The sequence below is a fragment of the Sycon ciliatum genome, chromosome 10 (assembly GCF_964019385.1).
Source record: "Sycon ciliatum chromosome 10, ocSycCili1.1, whole genome shotgun sequence".
In the NCBI taxonomy this organism is placed as follows: Eukaryota; Metazoa; Porifera; class Calcarea; order Leucosolenida; family Sycettidae; genus Sycon; species Sycon ciliatum.
In genome coordinates, this window is record NC_088652.1 from 24,761,949 (window position 1) to 24,788,611 (window position 26,663).

General features: G+C 45.0%; 4 protein-coding genes across 4 annotated transcripts; 3 read left to right on the forward strand and 1 right to left on the reverse strand.

Moving 5' to 3' along the window:
* The first annotated feature begins 1,037 nt into the window (after positions 1–1,037).
* On the forward strand, positions 1,038–6,764 carry LOC135825982 (uncharacterized). Its single transcript, XM_065338617.1, has 5 exons — positions 1,038–1,490; positions 1,612–1,815; positions 4,390–4,536; positions 5,714–5,796; positions 6,077–6,764. The coding sequence occupies exons 1-5, from the start codon at positions 1,406–1,408 to the stop codon at positions 6,581–6,583; spliced, it is 1,026 nt and encodes a 341-aa protein (XP_065194689.1). The 5' UTR covers positions 1,038–1,405; the 3' UTR covers positions 6,584–6,764.
* A 1,092-nt stretch (positions 6,765–7,856) lies between these two features.
* Positions 7,857–14,213, forward strand: LOC135825991 (uncharacterized). Its single transcript, XM_065338624.1, has 5 exons — positions 7,857–8,526; positions 10,391–10,588; positions 11,343–11,480; positions 12,736–12,818; positions 13,257–14,213. Exons 1-5 carry the CDS (start codon positions 8,448–8,450, stop codon positions 13,707–13,709), a joined length of 951 nt encoding a protein of 316 aa, XP_065194696.1. The 5' UTR covers positions 7,857–8,447; the 3' UTR covers positions 13,710–14,213.
* Positions 14,214–15,782: 1,569 nt separating this feature from the next.
* LOC135825985 (uncharacterized) lies at positions 15,783–22,240 on the forward strand. Its single transcript, XM_065338620.1, has 5 exons — positions 15,783–16,291; positions 17,867–18,118; positions 19,915–20,052; positions 21,123–21,205; positions 21,488–22,240. Exons 1-5 carry the CDS (start codon positions 16,195–16,197, stop codon positions 21,944–21,946), a joined length of 1,029 nt encoding a protein of 342 aa, XP_065194692.1. The 5' UTR covers positions 15,783–16,194; the 3' UTR covers positions 21,947–22,240.
* Positions 22,241–23,690: 1,450 nt separating this feature from the next.
* On the reverse strand, positions 23,691–25,989 carry LOC135825999 (zinc finger protein 836-like). Its single transcript, XM_065338634.1, has one exon. The coding sequence runs from the start codon at positions 25,870–25,872 to the stop codon at positions 24,664–24,666; it is 1,209 nt and encodes a 402-aa protein (XP_065194706.1). The 5' UTR covers positions 25,873–25,989; the 3' UTR covers positions 23,691–24,663.
* Positions 25,990–26,663: the final 674 nt, after the last annotated feature.

A 26,663-nucleotide genomic window follows, 5' to 3' on the forward strand; every position in this document is an offset into this window, starting at 1 on the left:
CATTGTAGGAGCGTGATGTGCGTTGATAAAGATAGAACTACACCATAATTGCATACACTGACAAGATACACAGACTGTGACGACACGTACGTGTGCAGGCCAGGGAGTAGTACAATGCCCTGTCGTACTACTCCCTGGTGTAGGCAACACGCACAAAGCCACAAAGTTTTCGCACTTCTTCAAAGGCATGTACAGGTATAAGGTATCAGCTAGCCACATTATCTGCTACTGGCAATTGCGTTCTGCACCAGGTTTTCTTTTGGACCTGGTGCGACACTAGCGCCAGCACTACTGAAAAGTGACAGTCAGAATCACCGTGACTTGCAGATTAGTTTACATCATCATGCCGGGCCACAGGCACAGGTAGACAGACTAGACCTGCACGAAACTAAAACCGTATTGAATACTGTAATCGTTGAGGATGTGTTGCACAGGCATTGCACAATGCCATCAGTGTTTCGCGTCATTCTAAGAAAGAAGAGTAGAGTCTACGTATCATAAGTCGTTGGTACAATGACATCAACCACCATTCTGACTCTGCGGTGGAAACCGATGCAGGGTTTTACTTTTGCAGTTTCGGCATCAGGCACAGACCTAGACTAGAGCCTAGTAGAGGCTAGCTCGCTCTTCCTCTCATTCCTAAACTGTCTACATGTACATTGTACAATACAATGACTATGTATTCGTACATACAGCTACATACATGTAGGTTCGCGTGATGCCTACAAGTACAAGTACAATTGCAATGTAGTTGCACGTGCGCGAGCGCGTGCGTGGTACAACTACATGTGTGTGCGTGGTAGGTATACAAAACGGGTTTATTCAAACAATACGACATGGAAAGAAGGAAGAAAACCAAAGATACAAGGGGTGAAATCGAAATGAAAATTTGAAAAAAGTCTAATCCACGGCGTGGTAGGTGCTTCAGCAGGAAGTAAAACTAGCAAAAAAAACTATGTTGTAGCGCCAACTGCTTACTTCACCCAGCCAGCTGGGAGATAGAATACTTCGTACTACTACTAGTGGCCATAAATGGCATAGAGGAACGGCACGGTCGCACTGCTCCCGCAAGATCTAGCAACTGGACTCTGGGAGTTCAACATTAGCACTGCCAATAGGTTTGTACATAGGAAGACCATGATTGTAGCGAAGTCTGCGGTCGGATTATGATACATGAAATTTCGATCGACGTTTTGGTTTCCCTCTTACTCTTAGAGCTATAGTTCGTGTACTAGGTTTGTGTTACTGCATTCTATTACTCAACAGGCGGACTATTAGATGGTAACTATAATGATTGAATAGCTGGTTGTATCGCGGATGTGCGAACTGTTACTCTTTACCTGACATACTACATCACAGTATCAAGCGACCGGCGTGGTGCACACCAAGACCTGCAGACACCACCATGCTGTCGTCTCGCTCGCCCCCAGGCTGCTTAGCCCGTGGATTGCTCAGTTGTGCGTTGATCCTTGTGCTTTTCCCCCGTGGAGGTTAGTAAGTTAGTTAAATCCTTCAAGCTACCACTACTTTTGAGTAGAAATCGTGTAACTTTCCCGTTCTCTCCTGTGTTTTTATGGTCTTTACGTTATTTTCTGCGCATCTTCCACGCAGTCTTTGTTTATTACAGAGGAGGGAGTTGCATGATGAGACTTTTCGAGCGGGCTGGTTTCTCGGCCGATGCAGCCAGTCAGTATGAGAGGAGAGCGCGCAAAATGGAGTTGTGGCTGGAGACGCTGAAAGGGCTCGACACACATCTGATGGGGCTGTTTCTGGGGGCGCCGCCTCGTCATGTGAAAATGTTCCAAGATTGCTTCGGTGAGTACCATCGACATCGTGTGTTCACTGGAAATAATCTGGTCTGCATGCCGCAGAGAATACTGCTATCTAATCTACATGCAGAGAATACTGCTATCTTGTCTGCATGCAGAGAATACTGCTATCTTGTCTGCATGCAGAGAATACTGCCATAATTATGGTCTGCTTGTAGGGAAGAATGCTCTTGTGTCTGTATGCAGAGGATACTGCTGACCGGTCTGCATGCAGAGAATACTGCCTTTCAGTATGCACTGGAGTGACTCCATGCAGTGCTATCTGGTCTGAAAACCAGACCCACATGTAGTTCAGGCTGCGGGGAGTATACACATGGAAGTTTGAGATCTTCATGAACCAGACGGTGGTCTCAGGCAGCACCTTGGAGCTGGATCTCTTACGCATTTGACTCTATTTGCCTAGCTACCAAAGTTAGATAAAATTCCCCTGAATGGAATTTGGGAAATTCTCACCATTAAATTTGTTGCGTATCATAAATTAGAGACATGCATTTCGCCACAAGTTGGGAAACTGTTTGAGTTTTACAAATTTTCTAGAAATCTGCAAACCGCCAAACACCATGCTTCAAAGTACGTACACAGGCATCTCTCCCACATCTTCACGACCAAGGTCCACTGCAATTGCGATTAAATTAGTCGCCAAATGTTTGCTGCTGAGGCGTCTTTGGAGACTACAATGTTATGTATTTAGAGACTGTTTTAGTTGCAACGCATATGGCCGATTGGTTTGCAGGCCTGCCTGCGAATCATGAGGTCCCGAGTTCAAGACCCGCGCTGGGAGCAGGGAGCGTGTAAAAAGACTTTTTACGCGTGTTGAACTGCGCCGACACCCACGGTCAACTGGGTACTCACAGCTCGGAGTGAGAATAACAAGGATGCAGTTTACAGGGTTATGGGCCGTTACACGCCCGATTGGTTGAGAGACTAACCTCCTCTCCCCTGACTCACTTGTGAGGTCTGCATTCGCCACTAAGGTTAACAGGCATAGTGGTGGCCTGCGGATGCGAAGGCTAGTTTGTGTGTTTCTGAACATTCAAGCGATGCCGACGCGGATCCCGCGAATATTATTATTATTATTTAGTTGCAATTGTGTTGGAGTTCTTGGAGGCCGATTTAATTGTGATTGCAGTGGAAGACCTTGGTTGTGAAAGGTGTTGGAGAGATGATTAATTGGCTGCAGTGGAGTATCCGGGTAATGTAAAATGTACATACACAAGCCTGCATTATAGGCGATTCAAACTACGGCCTACTGTCACCATGTTTCCCCGACTCAGATGTATTTGATCAGAGATTGTGCATACAATTTTGAAACACGCAAGAATCACCATGGAAATTCAAGTTCACACGTGATTTTGGCCGTAGTCTGAGTCACCCATAAATCCTAGAGGCGAGCTGAGCATGAGAGCAGGCCAGAGAAGCCCTACAGCCTTTGTCACAGATGGCATCCAAGGCAGTATCAGCAGTGGCAGTTTCAGGAGTGGTAGTTTCAGAAGTGACCGTACCAGGATTGGCAGCATCCATGTGTTGGCAGTCACGGCACGGAGGGAAAAAAGGAAAGGAGATCACCTCCTGTTAGAGACTGGCTGGAGTTTCTCGTCGCACACCTGCCAACCTTTGCTAACCTGAGATCGAGACAATGACATACCTAGGTATGAAAGTGTGTCCAAATCCAACTGTGAGGCATTCGACAAAATGCACTTTTGAGTGCCTATAAGGCCATCATTTTTTTATCTATGTTTCGCGTCTGTTCAACTTCCAGAATCCTAAGCAAGAGGTGGAAAAAAAGAAAAAAAAGTTGCACAATAAAAATAGTCTCATCTGAGGTGTATAGCTAGCAGGGAGTCGTCAAATACCAGGGAGTCGTCAAATGGTATTTGACGACTCCCTGCTCGGGCCCATTTCTGAACCCCAGCTTCGCCGTATGCAACCAGTCCACACTGATGACTCGCACGATCGTATACTCACTGTGCAAGGTCGATTTTGTTAATTTTTCGGAAAACATGAAAACGTATGCGTGCGTACGACTCGAAACATAGATATAAAAAATGATGGCCTTACCACCGATATCTGGCACATGTACATGTATGTCCACCAGTCATCCTCCATGGTATTGGGCTACATGTAGATGCAAGCAAGTGGTGTGAGTAGCACGTGTCGAGCCTCACCGCTGGCCTTAGCTTGCATTCTGACCATCGTACTGTGATCACTACAGACCTGAATTCTGTGCACGTTGATGTGCTGGGTGCATGTGGCAATTGGGTTTTACGGCCTTTGGCCTCTGGTTGGTGGATCTGATCTACCCTCCCCTGCCGTTTTGGAGCCGCGTCTGACGCCTGATCATGGGGTGGTGGCATCCCATGGAAGCGGAAAGGCGGCGCTTGACCTCTCCTGTATGTTCGCGAACCCGTGCAAATATTTGATGTGTTGGACACATCCAGAAATGGATTAGCAGTGCATGCAATATGTGAATTGTGTTATTGGGAAGGACGGGCTGAGCCAGTTGGCAACGCGTTAACCTCCTTTTCTGTTCCATTCTTGTATGGCTCGTGCTTGTATGCAGCCCGGCGAACTCTGGATTGTCAGTACTATTCACCGTGTAAGAACGGTGGATTGTGCTGGCTCTCCACAAGGCCTTGGGACAACGAGCGGGTTTATCGATGTCACTGCCCGCCGGAAACCCTCTATGAAGGAGATTTCTGCGAGCGACGTAAGAACAGACCTGAGAGCATGGAACATGCGTGTTGAATACATACCATTGATATGACAGAGACCAACAAGGGCAAGCAAGGCTTGTTTGTCGCTACTCTGAGATTCATGCTTACGTCATCATCAGGCAACTGTTGCCTGATGATGACGTAAGCATGAAACTCAGAGTAGCGACAAATTGGCCTCGCTTGTCCTTGTTGTTCTGTGTATCAAGCTCTGATCAGCTGACCCTGCAGTGCTAAGCACTAGCTGTCAGCACACTGGGTGCATCCTCCAGTACCAATTTTACAGTAAAACCTGTAACTAAAGACCACCGGGACTAGCGACCAACCTGGCACTACAGACCACTTCGCCAGGCACGGACGGTCTCACATTCATTTAGTATTATTATTATTTGAAACTCGGATGTTGAGCCAATAATAATTAATGTAGAAAGGAAAAGGAAATACATGTATAGATACGAGTTGAGAGTAACTCTCCATCATTGTAACCAGATACTATATACAGTCAGAAAGTGCAACAACTAGGCACAAAACTGACAGAGTACTGAGACATTCGACGTCCTAACACCTAGCTTCAACACATCTCCGTAGTCCAGTAACAATCAACATCCTTTGTTCCGTTGGGACTGTAGCTTGTGCTCATTTTCGTTGCGCTTGCCTTCCCCTTCTTGGTCTTCCCATAACCTTGAACCTTCCAAGTTGGAACGCTGTCGGTTAGCGCTATGGAGATGTGTTGAAGCTAGGTGTCAGGACGTCGAATGTCTCAGTGCTCTGTCAGTTTTGTGCCTAGTTGTTGCACTTTCTGACTGTATATAGTATCTGGTTACAGTGATGGAGAGTTACTCTCAACTCGTATCTATACATGTATTTCCTTTTCCTTTCTACATTTATTATTATTATTATTATTATGGTTGTGCGGTGCAAACCTCTAACTAAGGACCACCTGCCACTAAAGCCCGCTCTCGTTGGCCCCAATGGGTGGTCGTTAGTCACAGGTTTTTATATGATAACTAATTACTTGCACAATTTCACAGCCCAGTGTTTGCAGGCCTAGGGCACGCGCAACGCCCGGCGTGTACTTTAGTGACGTGACTGGATCTCATTGAGTAGTAGTGTATCTTCACCTTGGGGCAGCCTGAGGAGAGTTTCTCTGTATGTTCTGTGTCGTCTCCACAGTCGTTGGAGCAACTATGCCACAGTATGGAGCATTGAAAGCTGATTTAGAGTACTTAAATGACACGGTGCTGGAGAAGGCGAAGGTATGCTGGGGATGATTTCACGGGAAAAGACGCAATATCCTATGTTAGGAAGCTATTCCTCTGCTAAGAATTATATTGACATCAAGCAAACAGAATTTTAGAAAGAGAGGGGGGGGGGATGTGGTATCAGGGTTCTTAAGCATAGGCATGATGACATTGACAAAAAACTGGAATGAAAATTGATCTTTATCGATTATGGTGCACTTTGGGAACATTCTACTATGTGAAGTACCTGTACTTGTGTCCACTATGTTCTTCTTGTGTTGAAATGCCAATACAGTATCAAAGTATCGGCTGTCAACACCGGGTGCAGGGTTTCAAGTATACCAGCCGTCACAACCGGAATGATGGCAGAGACACTGGTGAGATCATGTCCCTGATCATCAACAAGAAGTACCAGTCGACAATTTTCAAGGTTGTCTTCTCAGCGAACACGCGGTCCGCAACTGCAGGTGGATTCGTTCGATGGTTCGTTACGATCGATGGCGAAGAATGCGCGTGGCCAGCCAAGCTCGACATGGTGCGTTACCAAAGCAAAAAGATCAATTTTCTTCTACCCTCGGTCCTAATTGGATATTGTCAATCCATGACGACGTATAGCGGCATCATCCTTCCTGGAAACCACACGATAGCCGTGAACGTTGGACCAGTGCTGAAGCGCAAGCAATCCAACGCCTACACGGGACGTCTCTCGACAACACTACTTGAGGTGTATGAAGTATGCGCACCTCATCAATACTTCTACCCATGGAAGCATATCGACTACGAGGGCGATCCTTTTCCCTAATGCTACTAAGACGTTTCACCTCAATTTATCTAGTCATCTCATAATAACTATCATCGTGCAGGGTTACCCTATAGCGATTAAAATGACTTTACTTGCTTGGAAATTCTATTATCTATCTGAAATAAGAAACACTATGAGAAACAGCTGTCTGAAAGGTTTGACAACATCATCACCAACACAATGTGTATATTCCAAGGCTTCATGGAATGCTGGCCTGGTATGATGACGGGACGGCAAGACCAGGCAGAACGGTTAAACCGCAATTTATATCAGATCCACTCTGATTTAGCCACCCACACTAGTACCAAGTATTACCTTCACTGGGGGAAGGGGTAACTGCAGTTGGATCCCGGGACGGATACCCTGATGCCGGCCGTTAATCCGTTTTCTGTGCACCTTGTCCTCACCCACTTACTTAGGTATAGTGAGCCCATCAGTGGGATCATTTTCATGTGAACCCTAGTAAGGGATTTCAGGGGGTCTCGGCCGTTAGGCACTGGCGGATTATGCTGGCAGGAAAATTGGCAGAATTCGGTACTTTTTCTGGTAAGTTTCATGCATGTTTGGTATGTGGATAAGGAAATGGAGCAGAATTCGAGGAATTGCCCGCCATAAGGTTTGTATGGTTCTGCAATTTTCACCGCTTTTAGAGCAGAATCTGCCACCTTTTCGAGCATTATCCGCCAATTCCTACTCGTTGGCTCGGATTTCATTGAACAACACAATTCTCATACAGATAGATAGGCGGCATCATGGCATCGCGGGCTATTGCAAGACTTCACTGTCTGAGGCGCAAATAATAATAAAACTTGTTTTTTTTGGTGCTCGCAAGGATGGACACACATGTACATGTAGACCAGCTAAGTAGTTTAATGGAGTGCGTAAGTATCCCACACATACGTAGAGTCTATGTGACATCGTATTCTCCGAGTCCTCATGCCATGATGTGTCATGGAAAAGCCTCGGCTTGAACACATTTATTTAATCTTTTTTTTTCACGAACGACCATGGAAACGTGGAAGTACATCATATCACTGCATGCATGCAGTGCTTGTCTCACACCGGTACTGCCACTGGCATAACAAACATCCAGAGATAGAAATGACTGTCGTCAGCCACCAGGTCCAAGAGCAAGGCACACTACGAGTAGCAATAGCACCAGTACAAGTCATGTACACAGACTCCCACTACTAGCAGTAGAAAACCAATAAAGATTGGTTAGCTCACGTCATGTTCGTGCGTTATCGACAGACTCAGTTGTGGCATGGAAGTGTTTTTACAAACTGTAGTACTAGTGGTGGAAACAAGAAACTATGTTTGGGTTGCATGCAACATTCTAAGGCGAAGACTTAGTACTGTAGTGTGGACACCGCCCACTACCAAAAGCACTGTGGCCTGGATTCGCATGCCCAGTCTCAGGGTTTGGTTTGTACTTGGCAGCTCGTTGTATCCAACACGAAACAGTGATTTGTACAATGCAATTTTCGAGTAAATCAACGAATGGCTCTTACTATGGTTAGAGGTGACACGAGCGAAGAGCAGTTTCTGACACTTGCGCTGCATTGTGCGAGCCACTGTAACAAGTGTTGCCATATTTCCGCTCAGTTGTTGTAGCGATAATACAATGCGTGTCATCCATCGTAAGTCTGTCCTGCTGTACACGTACCCAGAGACTGAATGCCTAGTGGGGATTACAACAGGAGTTGTGATATTCCATGAGTTGGCTATCAAATACCCTTTATGACATTATTGTTTAAGGTAAAGAAAGGCAAGTAGTTAGTTGGCTATCAGGTGACTTGTTACCTTTACTGAAGGCCAGTTTGGGACGGACCTTTGCTTGTGATTGTTTGTCGACCGATTCACCATGTGCGTAGTTCGCGGCTCGTCAGTTTACGGAGTTGTGACTCTATTCACCCTGGCTCTCCTCTTGGTCGCCGTGAAAGGTAAGACACTGGACTAAGAAAGGATCTGGATGTGGTGAGGCTGCATGCCGATTACAAGCGTTGGGGAAAACTGACGTGATCGCCAAGTTAGTTGTAGGGTACATGGATGTTAGGAGCGACAGAACTAGTACAGTGAAACCTGTCTAAGACGACCGCTGAAGGGACCTTCAAAATCTGGCCTTTGTAACCAGGTGGTCTCCTTATCCAGGGTCATTTGACTGGAAATAGCATCCCTTGGTCTTGGTTACATTGGCCGTCTAGGACAGGTGATCGCCTTAACCGAGTGGTCGCCTTGACAGGTTTCACTGTATCGGTAGAGCTCCCATGGTAATAAGTTTTACTTTCAAGAATAGCAGTGGCAGTGTGTACTCAAGCCTAGTGTTTTGTTTTGCAAAATGTCAAAAAAATGGATAGTAACACAGCAGAAATTCCGGAAGCGATGCATGCACACGCACATCACCTTCAGCATTGCATTGTCAGTTGCTGCGACTGTCACACAGTGCCTCGCATATTCACAATCATTGAAAGTAGTAATATGTAGCGAGAAAAGGACCTATATGTTACTAGGTATGAATAACAGTCGACCAAAGTAACCTTGGAACTTTCCCCACCTGAGTCTTCCAAGTTGGATGGTTGTTGGTTTGCCCTTCGTAGATGTGTTGGGGCTAGGTGTCAGGTTGTCGAATGTCTCAACATCCATGTCAGTTTTTTGCCTTGTTGTCGCACTAGCCGGCTGTATATTTTCTCATTACCTAGGTGGAGTGTTAGTCATAGCTAGTAACTTATAGGTCCTTTTTCTCTTCACATGATTACTTCAAGTACTATTGGCTGAACATCCGAGTTTTTAAAGTAGTTCTAGTGAAGAGCATAGGCAGGCATAGTGGGATGGTCTAAGATCATGATTGAGAAACAGATGGTACCAGGTTCAAGTCCTGTTTGGAAACGGAAGGAATTTTTCCAGCCATGCTGCGACCCACAGTTAATTTGGAACTCAGCAGGCGTGGCCTGGCACGAGGGTAACATGGATGTAGCTAATGGGATTTTGGTCTTTGACCACTTGGTGGTGGGTCTGATCTACTCACCTCCCACCGTTTAGGCGCTGCATCTGCGCCTTGATCCGAGAGGGTGGTGGCGTTCCCACAGCGGATGTGTAAACTCGGCTTCTAGCCGGTTCTCATGCGAACCGTGAAATTTATTTTATTATTAATCAGTGAAGAGTCTCTGTTCGACCAGGGGTATGTGGTGAAAGCGGGATTGTTTGCTGAAATTAATAATTATTATGGAAAACAATGTGCATAGCGGGATAATATTAGTATGATGACCTCATGTATGATGTGATGACCTCATGAGGATGTGATGACCTCATGAGGATGTGATGTTATAGTATAGAGCTGTTTCAAGGACGACAACGGTCGTGCAAGAAATGTTTGAAATTTGAATCGCTGGTGAAGAAGCAAAGCCCAGGTCACATGCAGGTTGTACGGGAATGGATGCGTGGAGGTGAAAGAAGCACTAGGATGGTGCTCAACTTTATGTCCGTCCCTCGAGCTGAGTCAGAGATGCTGCCAGGAAGCCCTTCCATGACTTGGGCGAGAAAGAACAAGCTTCAGAATCGCTCAAAGCGCCGATGGAGACGGACCTGTCACATTTCGTATACTTTTCAATCAATGAGGGACCTGTTCACTTACATCTCAGGGTGGGCACTACTGGCAGGCACTGCGTTGCATCCTTGAAAAAGCTCTATTGTTGGATGTGATGACCTCATGTATGATGTGAAAATGTCGTGCATGATAATTATGATGACGTCATGCATGTTACAATTACGTCATTCTATTCAACTCTGCACTGTACTGTACACCGGCAGGTGATGACCCACACCATAACTGTGTTATCAAGACCATGCAGCATCTGGGGTTTGAATACAACTACTCTGTTTACTACGAGGAGAGAGCACTGAGTCACAACATCAGTCTCGACAACTTTGCCACAATGCGTGTCGAGGATCTCATGATCAAGCTCAACGCATCGGTCGAGGATGCTGTGTTGATTCAAGAATGCTTTCGTGAGTGCATGTACCATAATAGTGTGTTTTAACCCTTTGGGCTTTTACCAGACGAGTTCAACTGGTATGCATGTGATGCACCACTATAGACCATAACTTTGGTTCTGTTGCGAGTCTGGCCTTCAAACGTTGGCCCCATATCCCTGAAGCAGGGGGTGACAAGTAGTGTTGAGTCCCGGGCATGGCTCACATACAAAAAAGAACTGAGAACCAAGCACGCAAAGTGCATGTATCTGTCTACCTGACACACTCACATGCGTTCTTTCCTGAACATTGTGAAAATGGATAATGGGTGCGTCTGTATGCAGTCTGACAAATGAGAGTCGTGTGTACCATAGCTGAAACTGCCCACCATGTAGAGGCATGGAAATGCACTGATTTAGGTCTAAATTTCGAAATGCTCCAAGACGCCGCTCCCCCCCCCCCCCTCCCCCGTCCTCTCATCCAGACCCAGAGTAAATTGGTATTCATGTGGCATACCGTTACCACCGTAAAACACTACCACCCGACATCCTGGTACCACATGTATTATATCGCCTCTGGATGTGTGATCATTGCTTCAAAGGACACAGTACAATGATGGGAAGGCATTTAGTGTTCGAACGCCAGTGGAATAGAGCCGGAACGGGCCACACACGTGGTGTAGTGACATGATTCTAACTGCGTAGATCCTACTCAAGCCTCGTAGTAGACTTGCACAGCAAGGAAAATCAACAAGCTCTGTTTTTTTTTGTTCTCTTGTCGTAATTCGAAGGTCGTAAGACCCCGCTTTGCATTGACTACAAGCCCTGCGATAACCGTGGCCTCTGTCGTATGGTGCGCAATAGAGACTGGGACCTGGATTACTTGTGCATTTGCCCACCGTTGTATCACGGAGAGTACTGCGAACACAGTAAGTATGTTCAAGCACACTCAAAGTTACAAAAAACGCTTTGACAAAAGAAGTGAAGTCGTCTTCCAAAATCCGACTTTGGAGCTCATGGGATCACATCAACACTTGAGGTTTGATTACGTCAACACTTGAGGTGTGATTACATCATCACTTGAGACATGATCACGTACATCATCACCCTGACTTGCAAGTATATCATCATTTCAAGTTCGATTACATCATATCTTAGGTTTTTAAAAATACGTAGTGGCTTGAAGAGTATCAGATTGCCACTCCATGCATCAAAGTACAACGCATATCAGTCGATAAACTTTGCTGCTCAATGAAATCCGTTAGGCCGAGTCCAGTACACACTGGAGCGCTGCAAAGACCTGAACCTATGAACACTGTACTGCGCTATGAAATGGTCCAGCCCACAAACCCGACTCACGCAATTGGATTTCAGCGAGCAGCATTGCTTTTGGGTTAAATTCTGTAGCAGTACAAGAAAGGGGGCATGATAGGATTGTGTGCATGTGTATAGGGGGGCAGTGCATTTTCATGTGCCGAACTCTTCGACCACGTGTTCCCGGATGTGAAACATGGCCCATGGCAGTGCATGCACTGATAGAGTCAGGCCTCGCTTAACCGCACATATCCATTTTCCACTAAAATACCCGGATAGGCGAGGGAACCAGATAATCGAACACACATACTGTATGGACGCGACATACGTAACGTTATGCTGTAAATCAATAACCAACGATTTTCTTCCGGATGGCGAGGGATCCGGATAAAAGAGGACGGAATTAGCAAGGTCTGACTGCACATTGTGTGTTACAGTCTAGAGGTGTTTTCACAGGGTATGCAGCAGCTTTCCACCTGCTTATCATTGATAGCATTTCCACATTCCCCATTCCACAGTTTTCACACAGTTATACACCACTACCCAAAAACGGTCTCTCGGCTACAAATTCCTCCAAAATAATTAATTTAAAATAAGATTCAAATTTTCACATGGAAATTGTATTTGTCAGTATCCTTTTTTAACACAATGAATAAAAATAAATAAATAAATATATTATAGCACCCATTTTGTCGATCCAGGGGATGGCTCACGTCTGGCATGAAGAAAAGAGAGAGAGATTTGTCAGTGTATGTATCTACAACTTGGAGTCCTGTTGCTGGTGTGATGAGGTGCGGCCAGAGAGAGAATGTGGAGGAGGTAGAAATGTCTGGAGGAGTTAGTTGATTTGATGTTTGTTTATCTTCGCAGTTCGCTCTGGCCCTCTCCGGGACCTCCGGGTAATAGAAGCTGAAATAGCGCTCATGATGAGGCACACAAAGGAAAGAACCAAGGTAAGCATAGAGCTGGCATGTAGTCAACTACCCTCCCCCATACGGTAATGCTGTCTATCCTTTTTGCACCATGTTCTCATCCACTGTTAATGCGGTGTAGGAGCAGTATCGTTTTCAAGTTCACCCTGAGTTTGGGGATTTTAGGGGGTGTCTGCCACTTAGCAGCTCAATAACCCAACACTCCAAGTTCTTTTTGAATACCTTTGCCTTTACCCAATTGGAGATTCAAAGGACCAGTTCCTGGTACTGAGTAAGTGCAAATGTGCACACGTGCACGCATATGTATGTGTGTGTTTTTGCTTGTGTGTGCGTGTGTTTGTGTATAGTTATGTGTGTGTATGTGTGCGTGCATGCATGTTTGTGTGCTTGTGTTTTTGTATATTTTGAGTGTGTGTGTGTGTGTGTGCGTCTTTGTGTGAGTGCACGTATGATCCACAGTACATGACCAGAGGTTGCAACCTCGGCACGTTGGGTTACACGTTTAACGCGGGACATAGCACTGACGTCGACACGGATGTAGGAATGATCACCTCCGTCGAGTACGTGAAGAAGTTGTCGCTCTCATATTTCAAGCTGACGTACACAGCAGGTACAATGTTGGGCACTGCTAATGCCTACTCGCGCTGGTACTTCAAGATAGATGGCAAGGAGTGTTCTTCTCCCAGCAATATTGACATGGTGCGCTATCAGAACAAGGCCTGGAAGATCCTCATCCCATCCACAATGTCAGGAATATGCGCGTCCACGGATCTGCGGCTTGGACCCATACCATCAGGCAAGCACAACATCTCAGTTCATGTTGGCGGCTTGGGGTCGCTGAAAGCCGGAGATGCCAAAACGGGACGACTCTCGATGTCTCTGCTTGAAGTCGAGGAAGTGTGTCCCCCATGACCTGTGATTAAGCAAAAGACACACCATACTGGAATTGTTATCCAGTCTTGTTTACTGCGAGATAGCCGGTTGTGCGTGACCAGTATAGTACATATGCCGAAGCATTAATGTAAAAAAGAACCTTGAGGCAACTCTCAAGGTCTCTGCTGGAGGTTGAGAAAGTGTGTCTTCTCTGATCACTCACTGATGAACACATACTATGCTGGTATAGATCTGTGTTTATGAATACTGAAAGACATCTAGTGCCGAGAGACCAATATAGTACACATGCCAATGCAATTTTTGGGACAGGACAACTATTATCATATGATGTATTAGAAGGTGTTGACAAGACAATGACGGATCGTCTGGGTGTCCAGAGTCTACTCATGCATAGTTTGCATCGGAAATTGTGTTTTATAATTCATAGAATATAACTAGGCAGAAATGTGTATACTCGGGAAGAGAGAGAGAGAGAGAGAGAGAGAGAGAGAGAGAGAGAGAGAGAGAGAGAGAGAGAGAGAGAGAGAGTTGCGACAGCTTGCACCGAGATGGGGAGCATTATGTAGTCTTAAAATAAGATGATTTGTGAACACACTCTTCTGACTGCAAGATGCCATTGGAAAGTTTGCACTGTTCCATTGGTAATTTCAATGAAGCAAGCCTTACGGCCGGTACACCATAGTACTTCATGCTGGGCAGTCAGTCAGTTATCTTATCTCAATTCCTTGGATCCCATCATTCTACCCCCAATTCCTTGGTTTGAGATACTAGTGCTGCTTCTTATAGCCATGCGAAGGCAACTATCATTATTGTTCATTATTGATTCATATACTCGTAACAGTATCCCAACATGATAATCCTCATTTGAACCCACTGTAGACTGCTGCGCAGAACATACATCGCCGAACCTCTCCGAATCTTTCCAGATTTGCGACCAAGAGGGCCTCATTAGGGAATAGGAGAAGTTTGGAGAGGACGGTTCCTAACCATTCTGACGAGGTTGCAAAGGAGTTACACTATTCTAATTACGCTGTATTATCCGTCATGCCATGAGCTGAAGATTTTCTCCGTATTGACCACAATGGAGGGCCAATATCTAGTGCGGCTGACTTTGAATGACATGTGATCTGCAAACAGGAGTTGAGTTATAGTTACCATGGTAGTGAAGAGTGCTGCAAGGGAGGTGTGGGATTGAAGCCGGCGAGAAACGATATGGAACCTTTGTGTCGATGTATGATTCTTCACCAGGTACTTGTAGCAACGTACATGTACACTGTCATTAAATAGAGGGGTAAAATGCTCTTCGGTGCTCTATGAGGCCGTATGAGCTGAGGACGCGCTCTTTACGCTTCCCTTGCATTACAGAGGTTATGATGCACGTTACTTCCGACGTGACGCACAATTACTTCACGTCAAATCTGGCGTAAACTCCAAATAATTTTAATTAAAAATTGCGGCGTGAGCTGCAGGTCACTCGGGTTGTTTTTCAACGCGCGTGCCGAATAACGCGAGCTCAACTGTTACTTTCGCTTCACGTCAGACATCACGTGCATCCCAACCTCTCTACTGTCAGGGAAGCGTAGACTAGAGCGCTAGCCCTCCTTCAGCTCACACGCCTCATAGAGCACCGAATGGCACTGCTGAGAGCGGTGACGGCATGGCACCGGTCATGGATTTGTCTATTGCTTAGTCTTAGGTCTATCCGTGAAACAGTGACGCAACCGAACATTCTGTCATTGTGTTTACAAAGGGACACAGTAACTAGTTCTGTCTTGCCAATGGCTAAGTCTATACTAGCTGCGACTTATCGCCATTATAGGTTGGAGTATTTGCCCAGCCACACAGCAAAAGACTTTCAACCGTCAATAGATAAAAGAAGGGGCCGGCGTTCACGCTAACCAGGGAGTCAAAAGAACACGGAAGCCCGAGAAAAAAGACGGGATGCGACGTCTCACTCATTTCAAGCTTGTGGAACTATTATACGACTCCCTGGCCTTCACCAAACACTGCACATGATCTTTGGAAGTGTGACGTGATCCGTTTATATGCGTGTATTACTTTGGTAGGTGTAGAAAGTGATGTGGCACTTCCTGGCCCTCGTTGTTGTTTTGACTGGTGAGTTGTAGAATGTAACAGTCTGGAACGCGTAGGACTACACGGTTTGAATGTACAGGCATGCACTCCTCCAGAGACCATTTTCCCCACGGGAAGTGTTAGATTTAGGTGCAAAGCTGGCATCATTAGTAAAATTTAACGGTCCTACAAAGTGACTTTGCACATCTGGCATAGATCGTACGTGGTGTCGTCTCAGCGATTCCCTTCTCTTTGCAACCCGTGGTGTGGTATGCCATGTAACAAAGATAATATCTTATAGCGCTCTTTTACTCGCTGAATCCTGGTCATGGCCACAGGGAATTATCAGTAGTGGAATACATGCCAGCGTTACGCAGAACGGTAAACGACAGAAGAGGGTTAGGAGCGTTCTAACTGCGTGCCTGTTGACATGTTGCTCACAAGCATGATGTCATCGGGATTACTACCACTTTGGAGAATTTCAGGCTTCCTGTGCGTCGGCCTGCTGTCACTGCTTAGCGTGAAAGGTGAGTTATTCTGTCAAATCATCTCTTTTCCACAGCACACAATCATCAAAAATAATAATCGATGACATAATTATTATGATGGGCGTTGCAGTTAACGCCACATAGTACAGTATATACCACGACGTGTTGGTATTTAACCCAGGGACTCCGGACAGGGAGTAATGCAATACCATACTACTAGTACTCCCTGATTTAACCAACAGCGTATTCCGCATATCGCGTGTTATTCTACTTATCTCAGACCTCAGAACTGCCCATCGCGGAAGCGAGGGCAGCGAACAGCTATGTTAGGCATAGCACCTTGTGCTAGGATTACACCATTCAACAGCTTGCACAGCTGATGAATTGACCGCCACTAATTTCAGCCTGGTCTGCACCACACAGCTAATCGAGGCAACTTTTTCTGACCAGTGAATCCCTATTTTCCATTTCTTCGTTCTTACTAGACACACACACACACACTGCACGATGCAAAGAGGGCGTGAGTGCGTATGTTTTTGCGTTTATGCACATGTGCATGTGAGTTTTGGTATATGTGGTTGTGTTTGCATGACTGGTTCGTGTGCATGCACGTCCGCGTGATTATGTATAGATTATAACAAGGGACCGAGGGTATATCGAGATACCGTAAAGTCTTGCATAAAAGCCGCACTTGAATAGAAGCCGCCCTCGAATAGAAGCCGCAATTTTGGGCCAATCAAATCACACATAAGCCTGGTTTTAATGTTGACATACATAGAAATACCTGTCTTGTACAGAAGCTTGTCTCATATAGAAGCCTGCACAAATTCATCAAGAAAGTCATAGAAGCTTTTATACAAGACTTTACGGTATATACACCAGTAAGAAAACCGAGGCGAACCGAGGTTTTTATAAATGGTGTATATATCTCAATATACACGAGGCCGCTTTGCTATAATTATATTTTATACCTCTCCATATTCACCGTGTGTGGCCTCCTGATGGCTTGTTCCTCGCCGACAACTACTGCTAATTTCCGTTAGTGGAGTCCATGGAGATATTATTATCCACCACTAAGAAAGGGCATGCCTATGCCTATGACTATGGTTGTACAGTCGTCCCTCTCTAATCCGGCACTTTATAATCCAGCACCCTCGATAAACCAGCACAATTTTCAGTAGCCAAATGTCCTCTTCATGCACATTGCAGCAGTAGATCAGATTTGTTAATCCAGCACCCTCCCTAATCCAGCAGATTTCCGTGGCACAAATGGTGCCGGATTATAGAGGGACCACTGTATCTGGAGTGAAGTATAATTGTGTGTACATGTCTGTCTGTGTATGCACATACGTGTGCCAGTGTAGACCACACTGTCACAGTGTGTTCAGCACAGTGGGCTTGACAGAAATATCACTTCAATGTCCTTTTTATTTCAAAGTTTCTTCCCTGGAGACTGTGTGCATGCTCAGGTTTCATGTCAGCCATTTTAAAACATATTTTGTTATGAAATTTGTGAATCTTTAAAAAAGATTTCAAGCGAAAATAAAAATCATGGCATTCTGCATTCTGCATAGCATTCTGCTGTTATTCGTAATGCTTTTCGTATTCGTCCAGTGTTGGATAGCCACCCCGTGGTATACCCAGACAGGTTCAATGGATCGTACCCCATCGGTTGCTTCAGGACTACTCTAGAGCGAGTAGGAATCGACCCATCAACTGCCTTAAGGATTTACGAGTTGGCCGCGTTAGTGAACATGCAGGTCTCCTATTTTTCACCCACGAAACAGTTCACGTACGGGCCCATAGGGCTGTCTATGGTCTTCAACGCATCCGTGTCGCAGATGACAGTTATGCAAGATTGCTTTCGTAAGTATTCTGGACTGTTTGGGTGCGCAAGACAGCATTATGACAAATGAGGTATGTGCTTCTGCCATTAGCCCCGGACGGATTATTATGCCGCCAGTAAACATTGGTGGAATTGGTACTTTTCGCTGCACATTATGTATCTAATATTGACTGAGTACGACGTCAATATAGGAAATAAAAGCCGAGTAAAAGACCGAGGCGAAGCCGAGGTCTTTTACGAGGTTTTTATTTCCTATACTGACCAAGTACGAAGTCAAAATTGAATTATCACGACAAACAGTCCGTATTTCACATTCCAGAACGATAACCTCATGAATCCCGGTTTTATGATTGCACAACCGTTGCACCACAACCTAATCATGCAGTGACAATGCTTCACTAGGCACAGTTCAACTGCGCAACCCCTAAGCAGTCCAATATAAGCAGTCAATATAGCCCTAAGGAGTGAAATATGCAGGAATATTTGACTACTTAGGTATAGCGAAAATCAATGGGAGTGAATACTAAGAGAGTGATAAACTGTCATACTGGCAAACTGGTATTATACTGGCATACACATTCATTGTGTTTATTTTGCCCGAAAAGAGGCTGTACTATACTGGCATACACAGTGACATAGATAGCAATAACAGCAGCGCACAAATTGAAGGGTAGTTGACTGCAGCCAGGTGTGACTCTTCAAGGCCGCTGCAAACCATTACGAAATATGGGCCGATGAACTTCATTGCCTTCATAAGGTTGAGGAAGTTGAACTACAGTTCTACTACATTGGTGACATTGCGGGTACACGGGTCATGCAATTCTCTCAAATTATCCCAGTGTTTCCTGGAACAAGAAGGGTATGTATGATCATTGTTGTGCTGTGCATGTCCGGTTGCTCTCGCAGACGTACAAATCTGGGCTCTAAATAATGATAAGGTACTTTGCCGGGGCATCTCCATTTCGCAGCTTGGGATACACCCAATGTCTGCCACTCATACGCGATATGTTAGTAGTACAAGCTAAAGGCCGACGGGTTGGTTAGCGCTTCGGATTTGTGTTAGAGCTAGGTGGCAGGGCATCACATGTGTCAGTGCCTGTCAGTTCCGTGCCTTGTTGGTGCACTTTCTGGTTGTATTATAGTATCTACAAGTAGTTACAGTGGTGGACATTTACTCTTAACTCGTACTCATAATATCCCTTTCCTTTCTACGTTTGTTATTGGCTCAACATCTCGAGTTTCAAAATTGTACTTTCTTCATCAGTTTAAGGGACAGTTGCAAACGGGAAAAGTCTCAAGGCAATATTGACTGTTACCACCGGGACTGACTATTGTACTTGACACAGTACTATCAGGACGCAATAATTTTACATCATACAGTTGGTTGTTCCAACGAGGAACACCGGCTTCTTGCCGAACTAGTTTGACACTTAACTGACTCACGACCTCCATTTGGGGCACACCAGGAGAGAAACACGATGTATTGAGCAGGGAGTAGTGCTTTCTTGCAGGTTTGCCAAGTGGACGGTGCGACGTGCTCCTTGTGTGCTCCGGATAGCAGTCGTGAGTCAGTCAAGTGTCAAGTTCGGGAAGAAGCGTCTGTTCCTCGTTGGAAAACCAACTTCATGAATAATACCGCGGAAGTCGCAACTTCTAAGTTCGCAATATTTATAGTCCCTAGAATTGACCAATGAGGATACAGTTTGAATATCATTAATTTCGCACTAGGCTGCTGTGAGCAACTACATGTACTTTGTAAGGTCGCAAGAGTTGTTTTCGTGTTTCGCGCTCTAACAATGTGACCTCTTTCTATCAGACGCCAGACACGAGCTTTGTAAGACGTGGCGGCCATGTCAGAACGGTGCAGAGTGCCTGCTGGTCGAGTTACGCAACGGACAGTATGACTACCGATGCCAGTGCAGTCCCTACTACACTGGCGTCTACTGTGAAACTGGTAAGTAAAGATTAGGGTCGGACGTCTTGGAGTGACCCATACAGGGCCATGGGTAGGGGTGTGTGTGCGTGCTTGCGTGTCTGTGCGTACGTGTGTGTGCATTATGTATATGTACGTGTGTGAGTGTGATTATGAAGCTGGAAACAGCATCCGCAGGATTATTTTCAAGACTATTGGGGCTGATCTGGTTACAAATTTCTGTTTGAAATCTGATTACCAGACATATTATGTAGTATAAAGTAAAACTGCAGAGCCAACATAGACGTACACTCAACTGCAGAACCAACATAGACGTACACTCAACTGCAGAACCAACATAGACGTACACTCAACGAAGGCACCAAGAAGGATTGGGGGTTTGTTGCAACTCTAAGTTTCTTGCCGTAAATGTAAGCATCAAGCGGTGTGGTAGGGGACTGTTGATCTGCAATGTCACAAGTACCTCAATGATTACCCTTGTAAAGGAATCGGAGTTTGGGGTTCGGGTTCTATTTTGTAAGTGGAGTGAGGGCTGCGTCGCACCAGCCTGTTTGGATTCGCAGGAAGCGTGATTTTCGAAGTATTATAAAGAAGTAAATTTCGAACGGTCGCTGCTTGGATGATGACTACACATAGCTTAGTGGTACTGGATTGCTGGCCATAAGCGAGGGTTCAGACAGTTCATGCCCTGGTTGTGACAGTGAATTTTCTTCAGACTAGTCCCGTTTGGCACCATTGCCTCAGTATACCGGTACGCCGCACCTTCAACACTCTAAATTCACCCCAAAAAGGGGGGGGGGAATTGGTGCAGCTTATACACTGATGAATAAATGAACGGTAATAAATAGGATAGATGTCTGTATTGCATGACAAACAAATGCGGGTACTGCATATACTCCAGTGCAGCTTCTGCCCCGCACAATACGGTAATGAATACTTCGGCCAAATTCGTTTAAAAAGCCTTTCTTGTGCCTTTGATGCACTTGTAGGAATACTTTACTTAAAGTGTTGATCTCTCCTCTGTGTAGGCAATACCATGGATTTTGTTTTTCAAGTCTCTGCTTATCACTGCTTTTACTCCCCCTCCACAGCGCTTCCTTTCACAATCAACGACTTCTACGACTTTCAAAGAGAATTCCGCCATTATAAATTTGCAATCCACAAGAAATTGCGGGTGAGTACCTGCAAGGAAAGCTGCAATGGAAATGTCTTCAAATAAGGTAGCCTGAGTCAAGAACACGCCAACAATCGGTACTGTTTTGTTTAATTAAATCATTGGATAGTCTCTCTCGATTAGGAATTGATCAATCAGGATGTGCAGTAACAGACTTTATGCGCTGTGAAAGAGCTCTTTATCCTGGACTAAGCGCTTTTTCAGCATCACACCTTTGCACGAATGTATCTTCTTTCGTGTGTTTCGTGTTAATCTACATTTTGTTCTTTTCTGTGATTTCAGCTGTTGAGTACCGGCTGTTCCATGGGAGCGGTGGCATACAAGTACGAGCAGCTTCACAGCATCAACAATGATCGCGATGAGGGTCAGTTAGCGTCCATCATCTTCGACAAGAAGTACCCCCATACTCTCCTAAAGTTGTCGTATTCGGCCAGCATTCGCTCACGAACAGCCAATGGGTTTGCTCGCTGGTTCTTCCTCATAGATGGCAAGGAGTGCGCTAGGCCAAGCAAGATAGACATATTCTGGTTTCAGAGCGACGATATCAACCTGCTCCTGCCAGCTCTGCTCACCGGAATTTGCGAATCGACGGAGCCCGGCAGTGTGAGTACCATACCGGCAGGTCGGCACGTTATCGCTGTGAACATTGGACCTTTGGGGCATCGCAAGACGTCCAATGCCTACACAGGCCGCAACTCTACAACTAAGCTGGAAGTGCAGGAGATATGCCCAGAGTTCTAACACAGACAATGGCCTCTGCATTCATGCTTTCCGTGTGATTCCATTACTTCCCAATCGGAACATTACTCTTTCAGCTTCTGCTCAGATCACCAATATCGTATACGCATTGCACGTTCAATTCGCTAGCGCTAGGTTACAGCAGGAGATTGTGATGTCGGGATGCTTAAGCAAAGTCCAGTAAAGCACGAGGTGATTCGTCATTATTTAACACGAAAGTAAAACAGCCTTCTGTAGGGTTCGAGGTGCAAATCTGTCCATTTCTTCCTCCGATAATATAATACTGATGCCCCTAGATTGCAATGGTGGGTTGTGCATTCACATTCTCCTTCGTGTTTGGAGGCAGGTGGCAATTGAAAAAAGGCGATTTTCCACATTATACTTCAAGTATTTTTGTGGTCATTTCTTAACAGCATAGTAAAATAGGCTTTAGGGTCACAATTTCAAGTCAGTTTTCAATAGAAAGAGACCCTACATATCCAGCGTGGTCAAGCAAGACTGGATCAAGGTCATGTTGATCCAAATACAAGCCATTCAAGCTTGCATAGCAACGAGTGTATCACCATGATTGCATTATGCAATTGCAGTCAACATCGGTAAGTGAGTTCAGTGGCCATTGCCAGGGTCAAAACACCGACATCCCCCCTTCCCACGCGTGGCTCCTAGTATGTGACTATCACATGCTTCCTCCTCAGCTAAATGTGCTGTCACCGGAGGTTGAAACCAGCGGCGATGGATCTTTTACTATGCTCTATTTTACCGTAAAATCGAGCACATGCAGACTGAAAGCTCTTACAATGTCACTTCCTAAAGGACTATCAGTTTCAATTTTGGAGGCAAACTGGACAGCACATTGGCAATGACAATAGCAAAAAGAAATTTCACGTGACTTTTTGAAGGCGCTGGCAATGAGATATTTTACCGATTTGTTAATAGATGATGCAATGTTAGAAAATGACGAATCACCTTAGTCAGCATAATATTTTATAGGTGGGATATTTGGAAATTCATTACCTTCAAGTGCACTTTGATAGTAAATTCTCAATTCGACGGGCTTGACGATTTCAGCCCGTGCCAATATCACAATCCGCTGCTTTTATCGATGCTATGCCACTCTGCTCATGCCTGCCCGTCACTCAAAGATCTCCTAACGCTATACCCGCCATTATCCTAACACCTGCAGCCCACTGGCACCCAATCCCTCTGCCGGCGCTTATTTCACAGGCTGGAACTACTAGAATTAGACCTTCCACTAGAGTCCTATCGCTGATACCCTGTTTCATTTTCATTGTTATGAAACTGCACATGCCTACATAGAATGGAAGAGAACAACAACAACAACATCAAGAGAACATAGGGGACTACAATGGGCGTGTAGGTGCTATTGAGCTGTGCCAGTGAGGTGAAGTGCGCTCCCCCGACCAATGGTCTCGGGATCAAGGCGCATATCACGCACCATGGGGGAAAGGGAGAGAAGAAAGACTGTGTGTGAAAAGTGAGAACCTGAGAGCCAGACAATGGAGAGAGAGAGAGAGGGGGAGAGAGAGAGAGAGGAAGAGAGGGGGGGGTGAATGAGGGAGGGTGAGTGAGTGAGTGCCAGATTAATTCAGGAAACTATGGCAATGGACCAACCGCTGCGTTGCTTTGGGGGGTGGGGGGGGGGGGCTGGCGATGCCATACCTGACAAGAGGAGATGCGAGCTGAGACATTGGTTGTTAGAATCTACCAACAAAGTATCTGCTATGAATAGAGGCATGATTTATATCGTCTCTTAATATGATATAGGTAGTGCGACGTATATGTTACATAATCGATTGCACCTTGCCCAGTTCTAAACACTGATAGTGATTCACACCTCGTCAATTGTGGTGCAGCTAACTGATAACGGCTGACAATAGGTAACTGGAATCCGTGAGTTTGACAGTAACTAAAAACACTACAGTTAAATCATTACACGTCATGTACGTTCCTAGAATCCCACCAGCTTGTGTGGATTCACAGGAAGCCAGAGATTATAGGTCTGAGGAAAACGTTGAACGGTCGCTGCTTGGACGATCACAAGTGGTAGAATGGTTAGCTGTGGAGCATTGCTGGGCGTGAACGATTGTGACAGGTTCGAGTCCTGCCAGTAAGTCATTTTTTTCCACGAGCAAATGATTATTGATTTAGTTTTTGAACATTTTAAGAGTTGTGAAAGGGACTAGAAAAGGACTATAACGATGCAAAAGGGACTAAAGGTACATACAGAAAAAAGTACCACACATATTATTTTTGGAACATGTGCGAACTTCAAAACAGCACAGCGTCTCTTCTAGGGAAAGTATCTATATCCGGCATAAGAATAAAGACACACAAAGAAGTACTGATTTTATAAAAAATGAGCCGCATGTTCACCGAAACTGACGTTTTTATGAACATTGCCTATGGAAATACGTGTAAGACGTTCATTGAGTAACATGGGTAGTGACTGTACAATAATTATATCAACTTAAACACAATGACAAAGATAATTTTGTGATGCTTCAAATTTAGAAGTCAGCATTCAATCGGAGGCTTTTGCATGGAGTTCAGATTGGGCATCTTGCATTTCAAAACGATTCTATAATGAATATCTTCCATTATCTTGAAAAGTAGACTGTTGTGTTATTGTTTTAGTGTTTGCATGGTCTTCTAAGTGTCTTTTAATTAAAAGACTTGTGACAATCCTTGATCAGTTTCTCTCAGGGATGGAGTCTTTCATGTTCTTTTAAACTGGATTTCCAAGAGAAAGACTTTACACATACATTACACTTGAATGGCTTTTCTCCAGTGTGTGTGCGTTTATGACGTCTAAGATTGGAACTGTTGCAAAACCCTTGGTCACAATGATCACACTTAAACGGCCTCTTCCCGGTATGGATGCGTTCGTGAACAGTACAGCTCGATTTCGCACAGAATGATTTAGCGCAGTACTTACACGTAAACGGTTTCTCTCCTGAGTGAACTCGTCCATGACGAACAAGATCAAATTGCCTACTGAAGGTTTTATCACACACTTTACATTTGAAAGTTTTCTTTTTTGGCTGTACACATTCATGAGATGTTAGACGGGATTGAGTAGAAAATGATTTTTTGCAATACTTACATTTATGCGGCCCTTTTCCAGATTGTGAATGTGCACGATCACGCATATCGTGCTGGCGATCAAGTGACAACCAAGGTTTCTGGCTGAGCGACGTATGATCTTGAGGAAAGTCCGCTAGAAGTTGAGTGTCTTCAGAGGAATACGTCGCGGATGTATGCTGTTCCTTGAGATTTTGATGATCATGATGTTTGGCATCCTCAGGCACGCTAGGCACTCGATGAGATACTGGAACATGTCTGATATTTTGAAGATCTACTTCGGAAGACGTGCTTGAGTAATTGTGTACTTCCGAGTCATACTCTACGTGCCCGTGTACTGTGTAGTGATCTAAAACTGAGATTGGATAGTTCACAGTTTGGTTATCGCTGTCTCGCGATCTTTGTCCAATTTCCATTCCCGATGTCATGGGAAACGAGCATGGATTTTCGACAACTGTTGCTGAAAGCTCAGCAGGATTTGTATCTTGCTTCCTTCGGCACTCTAGTCGATGGTCCCTTGCGCGGTCTGTTAGGTCCGGCGGTGGATGAACTAGCGGTAAATTGGTGGCAACTGATGGTATGTTCCAAGGACTGAAGGAGGTATGCTGAAGTGTACAATAGGCCGAGGAGGCTTCTGAGGTCGCTACTTGATCCCCACTAAAGGAGTGTGCGCGGTGAAGAGCTGGATAAGGTGTACCATAGGATGGTGTATTCGGCGGCGGAGGACACTCAACTGACCTTCTGCTGGTCCATATCACTAAAGGTGGCAATGGTGAGAGTTTCCCAGAGGCGTAACTCCCCTCGGATGTCCAGTTACAATCAGCCATGGTTTACTTACTGAAGTAATTAAAAAATTCGTGCAAAAGGATTTGATCTCCTTCCTAACACGGAAAAGTATCCAACAATATGAAAAATCCAAATTCCAAAACGAACTATCCCTACTCGCTGACAATAGCTGTGTATTGAGTTTCATCCAGTTTTTACCGAATATGTATGCGAACTCTGTGCTAACTTGTCACATTATCAGTCCACATCTATTTCCAGAACTCTACATTTCGCACTATACTATTAATTTTGATAGTCACGCGCACATGCAAAGAGATAATTATATGAACTGTCTTTCTCTCTCTCTCACACACACACACACACATACACCACAGGGTCCCTCTCTAAAATGTCCCCTTCACCTACAAAATTGCTTTAGGATCACACTGGATTAGCCATTCACTTCAGTATGACACTTCAACATCAGATTTTGGGTAGTGCAGCTTCGGACAATGAAACAAATATTTAACTTTCTTGTGTATCACCTGATAAGTGCCTGAGATGGCATGAAACTTTTAAAAAATGAGTAAAACGAAGTTGAAGACCGTATTGCCTGGTTTGTCTTTACCACCATGTTAACACCATACCCCCATAATTACCACCATACCCCCATAATTACCACCATACCACCATATCACCACCATACCACCATATTTCCACCATACCACCATATTCCCACCAACCCACCATATTACCACCATATCACTATATTACCACCATACCACCATATTTATCAGCCTACAAGAGTAGAAGCTTTTAGAGTGGCAGGGAAAGAAAAACTGCAAATCTCAAG